The sequence below is a fragment of the Acanthisitta chloris genome, unplaced genomic scaffold, assembly GCF_000695815.1.
Source record: "Acanthisitta chloris isolate BGI_N310 unplaced genomic scaffold, ASM69581v1 scaffold34279, whole genome shotgun sequence".
Classification (NCBI taxonomy): domain Eukaryota; kingdom Metazoa; phylum Chordata; class Aves; order Passeriformes; family Acanthisittidae; genus Acanthisitta; species Acanthisitta chloris.
Genome location: NW_008691441.1, coordinates 1,013 through 9,548, shown reverse-complemented (window position 1 = coordinate 9,548; position 8,536 = coordinate 1,013). Strand labels below are relative to the sequence as shown.

The 8,536-nt window shown below is 40.7% G+C and overlaps 1 protein-coding gene across 1 annotated transcript; it reads right to left on the bottom strand.

Annotated features, from left to right (window-relative positions):
- Window positions 1-150: 150 nt before the first annotated feature.
- On the bottom strand, window positions 151-8,233 carry TMEM165 (transmembrane protein 165; the record flags this gene model as incomplete). Its single annotated transcript, XM_009082226.1, has 5 exons — window positions 151-705; window positions 1,947-2,052; window positions 4,652-4,834; window positions 5,413-5,588; window positions 8,008-8,233. Coding segments are annotated over 5 exons (768 nt in total), but the record flags the coding sequence as incomplete, so codon positions are not given.
- Window positions 8,234-8,536: the final 303 nt, after the last annotated feature.

The following is an 8,536-nucleotide window of genomic DNA, read 5'->3' as shown; positions in this document are numbered from 1 at the left end:
GGGAGGCTGTTAATCACCACACATTAATTTCCTGATAAAAATCCCTGATTAAGCAGTTTTCCCTCTAGATTAAGCTTATAGAATTCTCTGTTGGTTGGCTCAGCCACAGAATGGTATAGGGAACTGCTCCCAGGTTTCTTGTTGCTTAGATTATCCAGCCTCAGGCACACCATGGAACCAGCATCTTTGGAGGTGGGAGCCAGCAGTTTTCTCCTTAACACCTTCTGTTGAGCAACATGGACCAAGACACATCCACTTCGAGAGCTTTAAGAACCAGCTCTGGAAGAAACAGGAAGGCTGCTGTGTGTAACGGAGGAAGAAAAGAGGAATTCTCCATACTTAGAGTAGCTCCTCAAACTCAGCTGAGCCAGGTCCAGCAAGCAAAGAATCCAGGCAAATCCCACCATGGGAGCAGGCACCACAGCATAAACAAACCAGACAATAAGCAGATCTCCAGTGCAGAAGCTGTCCATAAATGCGTCAGTCCCATGAATCATCTGCTATAAAAAGTTCAGTGTCTCATCTTCAGCACTTGTTTAACTAGAATTCTGTACATTATATACAAAAATGCACAAGGATAGCTGCTTGATGCTTCCCATCCTTGTTCTTTTACAGCGATGAAAAAATTTTAAAAACCAGAGTCTGGACTTATAAATAGTGCAGAAAATGCAAATGCTAGGAAGACGATGCCTCCTATGATTGTCACTGAAAAGAAAACACAAACCAGGAAGAAATTAGATAGCAAAAAGTCATTATCTTCCATGACACCTTACAGATTTTTTTTTTTGATGTCTGATTCCCAAATAACCTTACTTTAGAACTTATGCCGCAAACAGAGGATATTGTTTCCTGCTCAGTGTCAGGATGCCCTTATGCCACCCCACTGTCTAACTGCATCTCCAAGAACATATTCTGGTCCTCAGAAGGAAGCTTTGTTTTACTCTCATTACTTTACCTAGTGTAAAACTGAGGTTGACACCTGCTGTTAAGTATTTGGCTGTATGGCAGAAAATAAGATACAATATTCCCATGCTGAAGCAAACTATCAGTTAAGAGTGACATATAATTCCCTTTCTTTGAACAACTGAGGTAACTAAATTGAAAGAAACAGTATCAAAAACATCAACTGCTTGCAATGGCCATGACCTGCTAGAGGCTGGGATGGTATTCTGAGAAAGCACCATGGTGTGTGTTCTCCTGCTCTTCTCTGAACAAACTGAAAGGCAAGAAGGACCTTTGGCCCAACCTGATAAAGCTATTCCTGCAACTACAGATCTACATTGTCCTGGGGCATATTAAACCACTGTCAGAATAGCATTTTGTTGCTGATTTCCTGGGCAAATAAACACAACAGAATGCATGTTTCACTTTCAGCAGTGAAGCTGGGTTTTTATCACCTCTCTAACTACAGAACAGGTATTCTGAATGAATGTTTATAGGAAGCAGCTTCACAGAATTACTCCCAGGAGCAAGGAATCTCACCACATCACAGGACTGACAGGGGGAGCCAGCTGCACCCTAATCTATGGAAAAAAAACAACCAAGGTAACCTTACTGGTCCTGCCAGTTAGCAGGATTAAAAAAAACCATATTTCTGCCACACTCAGAGTAGCTTTTAAGGCTTTTATATGGCTGATATAAGTAAATATACAGTTCTCTTGCTCACCTGAAGGTCTGGACTCAGAACTGTGCTAGAACAATAAACAACTATTACAAAAAGTACTGTATTTCCTTCCTCTGGTCTCCTGTGAGCTAGCTAATAGTGAAACAAAACAACGTGGGATGGAAGACAGACTCAAAAAAAAAAAAAATAAAAAAATCAACCCACAAGTTTTTATGGCTTTTCCAAACATCTGAGATACACTGTTCCCAAGCAGGCACACATTTACACCGCTCACATTACCAGCATTAGCACATTTTTATGGCTGCAGTGAGTTTTCACTTACCAGTCCTAACAGAAATTTTTTGTGCTATCATTCTCCCTCCAATAACTGCTAAACCAGTGCATAGGCAATGTCCCACTGTTCCTCCCACTGCCACACCATAGGGGTCCTGAGGGGAAAAAAAAGCACAAAGGGATACATCAGCACTGTTGAAAACCCACCAACAACCTCCTGCCATGAAGGAGCAGAGCCTTTTTTCCCTGGTTGCAAACTGCTAAGCATGGAGCATACTCTGTGGTGATTCCACTGCTCCACTGTCCAGCATTGCCTTTAAGACCAGTAACTGTGTACACCAGCAGGTGAGCCAGACTTCAATCCAAACCTAAGCTAGGAGCACATATGGCATATTTCAACCAAGCAGCATCTTCAAGTCATTAAATATAGACACAGATATGGCTCTGCTGTAGTTAAACAATTAAGCAGCCTCTAGAGGGATGGTGGCAGCTGTTGAGAAACACAAAATGCATCAGCTGGAAGAACACCAACCTAATTCTAAAGAAAGAGAAAAATAAATCCTTGACCCACAAATAAAAGCTTTCAGCAGTTAAAACACTCCAAGTCCTTAGCACAGCTTCACACACTTGTGCTCTATACTCTGCCTCCCTCCATCATCCGAAGAGGGAAGTATGAAATCATTTAAGTCCAGAGGGGCAAGAAACTGTTTTCAAAGTTTAGTGTCATCAACAGCTTTTCACATCACTGCATAACAAGCAGCTACTCAGTACATAAACAACTGTACCACGTACAGAGGTTTCTCAGATCTCCTTAGAAATTACAGTTAAGGACAGGATTTGTACTGAACAGCTATAAAACAGAAGACCTGAGCATTAGAAATGGAAAACAATCTGTTAATGACTGATAATGAAGGCAAGGTAGGAGCATGACTTTCTGCTATACAAAGATGAATGAGGGAAAGTGGAGCTGAGTCTCCTCCTCATCTCTAAGCAACACTCTGAGCTCCAAAAGGAAATAAAAGCTGCTGCTGTCACCCGAGGAATGCATGAAATCTCACAGAGGCAAACAGCAGAAGTGTCTCAGAAATGCTATGGTTTGAAGAGAAGACAACACACACACACTGGCTAAAAGAACCAAAACCACAAGCTAGTGAGAAAAGGCAACAAGCACCAAGCAGACAACAGGTAGGAAACCACCAAGAAGCAGGGCTGTGCCAGCAGAACAACCTGCCTCCAAGAGCAGGACCCAAAGACAATACAGAGGGGGTTTTTTCTGTTCCCTTAAACAGATGAACAATTCTTATACAGTAAGCTATTAAGGTATAAAATCAAGTTTTTCGGGACTGTTGTCAGGATGAGGTTCATGAAGACAGACTTAACTCATTCCCTTAGCATATGCACTAAGAGCCAAATGATCACTTTTTTTTCCCCTCCAAATGAGCCCCATTTGTTTGCTGTGCCAGGATCAACACTACTCATTTACTGAACAGTTACACAGTATTTTGTTTTCTTTTTACAGAAGAATATATGGGCACAGCTGACTCACCACATCACTCAAATCTCTGCATCAAGTTAATTTCTTTCCTCATAAGCTCCTGCTATGCATCTTAGTGTTTCACAGACAAGGATTTATTCAAATATATTATGAAACAAAGGGCTATAAAACATTCCCACAGATAAAATTACAAGGATCCAGATGACAACCATTCTCTCATTTTGAAAGCCAGTATCAAGGTATCTTCAGCTCATTTTTGCAGTATTTCTTTTGGTAGCACTCCTGCAAACACTTTGTATTCTACAGGTATGACAGCCCAGAGTCCTTACCAGCAATGCCCAGCACTTCATAAACCACACCGAACTCTGGCAGACACTTCCTAACTGAACACTTGGAAAATGCAAAACAGGAGACAACAACCCCTGTGGAAAGATGGGCTTAAGGAATTTGCCTAGCAAATTGGGCACAGGCAGTAATGGTTCCTTGGTTTTCAGATGGCATGTAACTGTCTGAACAATGGGACAATCCCTTCCTGCTGTTAGCTCTAAACACCTCCCCTACACTAACCAGGGACAAGAGCTTCCAACAGATTACAGCCTCCTTCGTTAAACAGACCTGATACATCCCTAGGAAACGTCTGAAAATGCTCCTGAAAGAAGCATGAGTCCTAGGAAAAAATGTAAATTCTCTTAATGCATGCATGAAAGAGCACAGGGAAGGTACTTGTGTTTATTAAAAGGTTGACTAGAAGCCTTCAATTTTCCTTTAAATATAATACAGCCATATAGGCTCCAATTACCATGATGAGTATCATTTAATCTACATCACTCCTTACTGCACAGCAGTTTATTTTCCTTCTATATGCTGTACCATATTAACTCTGAATTTTAAAAAGAGGCATCTTTCTAACCCAGTTAAGTATGATAGAACAAAAACCTCTTCCCAAAGCTACTGTGTTAAAACAGAGCAAAGAAACCTCTCTCAACACTGTAACAAAACCCAACTGATTTCAGCTGAAAGATCTAAAGCAACTATTTCCAGAAATGCCTGTGCAGTCCCAATCATGTATCGACAGTTCTGATACTACACAGAGCTTCAATGCTCTTCAGTGCTTTTATTTTCAGGTCTTAGAACATCTGTGGCACTAAGTAAGGCACAGCAAGGCAGAATCTGATACCTTCTGCAAGAGTATTTTGTCTTGCCTCCCTACAGGCACCCCAAAGAGGGCAACAGAACACTAGGCACACTGCAACACTCACCTCTCTGGCAGCCAAGACTATGGTTGTTAATTGGGAACGATCACCCCATTCTGCTAAAAACGTTAAGGTAAAAGCTTGAACAAAGATGGGAGAAATGAAATGCAGCCACTTCTTCTGAGGTATAGTGGTGCCTGGCCCCGATTCCACGTCTCCTGGCCCATTTAACAGTTTAGTTCTCTGAAGCTGTGGAGGACGAGGGAAAACAAAGATTAGAAATGTCATCTAAACAACCCAAATGAAATACCTAATAGTAAAGCTAGCCATTTAGTTTCTAGAATGTTATTAGCCAGACTGTTGCATTTTCAAGGTATTATTTATATAAAATCATTACAACAAAAATGTTATGTATATATACACATGTGTAAATATACACACATACATAAGACCTGTAATCACCTTTAACCTCTAGTTATTGTCCATCTTGCACTGCTTGCAAATAAAGTGCCTGATGATAAAAGAAATAAAAGTAGAGCCAAGAGTAAACTGTTGCTGTCCTCTCTGCCAGTATGTAATAAAACCACCCAAAAAACACCCACTCTATACAGCAAGACCCTTCTCTCCTGAGAAGCCAGCCAAGCCACAGAACTGGAATCACCTGTTTCAAAGAGCCTTCAGGGGCCACTTCTGTCTCATTGACCACAGGTTCTGTGTCAGATTATCTGTCACAGACACAGCTGAACACCCCAAACATGACAGTGCTGTTCTGCAGCTTCACAGCTTCAACTTCCACCAGCTGTAGTTTACTGAAATTTATGACTTACTTCCTCATCTTTTTTCTTAATTTCTGCTTGAACTTCTTCCAGCTCTTCCTGACCCTCATCTGGACTCATTTTCAAGCCTTCCCGAAGCATTCGGATGCCAAAGATAGCAAACAGAGCTGTTGACACATAGTATGTGTACACACGAGGAATAACCGTGGTGGCATAGCCAAACAAAACTGAAAAGAAAACGAATGCATCATTTTAAAAAAAAATAAGCATGAGGATCATAATAAATTTTCCCACACTTAAGACATGCTTGCTAGCAGAGTCGGCAATTCAAATCGCCGCTGATAAATAAATATTGCATATTTTGTTGGTTTGCTGTATTTTTCAAGGGTTTTTTTTGCAAGGTAACAACACTCTAGAAACTCCAATCGTTACTGGTCGTGCCAGAGACTGAAGTCCACTAACACAGAGAGGCACACCAGCCAAAGCTGAGGTGCTGCTATTCCTGAGAGCTAGTCCAAACAGCATTATCTTTCCCATCAAGGTCTACGGAAGTCCTGCCTCTCTCTAAACATACCATGAAATGACCATCTGTAATCATGTTAGATTCATCACAGTGTATACATTTACATGTTGGACAGCATCTCCTTCCAATCACTTCATTTAACAGATAAAGTCAGAATATTTTCTACAAGTTAAACCTACCAGGCATATCTACAGATCAGCCAGCTGGGTAAATCCATGTCTGTCCTCCTTTGCCAGGTGCAAATACCTGCAAATTACTATTCCCTTGTCTCCCACACTCCCCATGGACACACAGTGTGAGCAACTTTGATCTCCCTTTATTTCAAAGACATTGATCCCACTCACAGATCAGAAAGTGACCTCCATGGTACATCTTTCACAGGTATTGGAAGGTTATCAAACTAAGCCAAAACTAGTTCTGAAATAAGAAGTAATATGTATCCAGGACAAAGTACTTTAAGACCACTTAGCATTTTTGACAAAAAAGGGCCTGTATAAATGAGAAGAAATTAAAACTCCACACCTAACATTCATGGTTGCTTGGACCATGCACTCACATCTGTTTCTGTTGCTTTAGTCCACATGCAATTAGCTAAAAGGAAGTGTATTACCACATGTGCTTTCTTGCACATACTTCGATAGCCAAAAAATGCACTCAGAAGTTACTACATAATCTGGAAATTAATCTGCACTGCTACTATGAAACCAAAATTAATATTAGTAAATATATACACAAATATATGTATATGTACATATATTTATATATACATTTATATATATATATAGTAAATAAATTAGTAGTAGTAAACACAGCACATACATTCATGAATAGCAGTATTAGTTGCACAGCTAAATAAACCAGGAGTTAAATTAAATTCTTTTTAAAGACTGAAAATACTACAGTAAAGCAATGGAAGAAACTCTACAAAAAGAATCTTTTTTTCAGCATTACTTACATAAATAAGCATAGACATAATGAAAATAAATGGAATGATAAATTGGCTTGTTCTGTCAAGCAGAGCTTGAAAAAATATCCCAAGCAATGATTACCTGGAGCTACTGAGTTTAAGTGAGCATGACTTCATGAAATCAAGGCAGGCAAACCCCCCAGGAACTTCCAAACTCAGCTTGTATAAAACTAGGGCAGATGAGAGAGAGGAGAAGGAAGTGGGACAGGGGAAGGAGAGCCCAACAACAAAACAGGCTCCTTCCTGAAAAGGAAGAAATACTTGGGGAACCTCTAAATTGGGGGATAAAAGCAGAAAAGAATGCTTTTATGAACAAGCACCAAGAAAGATTTGAAGAATGAGTTAGTATGTAAAAAGTGAGAGCCATAACAGGCAGGAGAAATTACACACAATGCAAATGCAAAGTGCTCCAAGACTGCAATAATTGCAGCAGTGTACACCACAATAGCTACACACCCAAAAACCATTTGCAGAAACACTTGCCAAGCAGCCTGAAGCCAGTGAATCAGCTGTCTCCTGTGCATAAACCAACCAACACTATTTCAATTATTTCTGAAACAGGCATGGTTAGCAGTGAGCACACAGGCAAAATTTATGCTGCATCTGATATACCTGAACGCTGCTCCATTTTATAATCACAGCTATGTAAGCACCCACAGCTACAGCTTCCTCAAGTGCCACCTGATACCTCACTTTTCAACCCATCCCCCATCTTCCACTTCTGCAGGTCCCAGCACAAATCCAAACAGCTACACATACAGGAATACAAGTCAGGCAAGGGAAACCTGTCATCATACAAAGAATCTTTTGCCTTAGGAGGAAAAACAGAAGTCATTCCACAATGCCTTTAGGCACACTAATTTAACAGGAGCTAAAAATAAAAACCAGTGCCCCAAAAATCAAAGGAAGTGCTTAGGCTCTCAAGCCCATCCCTCTTCCTCAAACTCATTTTGAGGCCCAATGAGTGCAGGGACTTCATTAGGGGCAAGAGCCTAAACATTCAATCTGAGCCATGGTCCCCAGAAAAAGCTTTGCACTCTCCTCCAAACAGAAAACTGCGTATACATCTTGCCTGCATTCCAATTTCAGTTAGGATTTTTTGATAAATACATACCCAGCACATTTTCAGATAAAACCAAAGGAAAAGAGTGCTAACCTGATAAACATGTCATCAGTCCCAGGGCAAGCATAGCACCAGCCAGTACAGTCAGACGGTTGTACCGCATTGCCATGATGGCTGCGATGAAGAAGGTCTTATCCCCCAGTTCTGACACAATGATGACTGATATAGCAGCCACAAATGCATGAATAAAGCCCAAATTAGTCTTGTCAGCTGATTCCTCATTGGCAATGTGAACTGGAGCAACTGGTGAGGACCCTTTCTGTAAGGAGAATGGGGGAGAGAAAAAACGAACAACAAACACCAGTTAATTAGGCTTGAAGAGTTAGTATGCAGAAGTACTGAGCCCTGCATTTCTCCTACCATGTCATACTGTGTAGACTGACATTTTAAATATAGACACCTCTCATGCTCATTAATGATCATTAACTAGTTACTGGCTGCCACCTACCACAAACTGCCAGTTAGGCCCTTAGGAAGAGGATCAGATGGTGCTCTGATTATTAAAACATCACTTCACTGTGCACACCATTACCAGAACATGAGAACCATCGTTACAACAAAA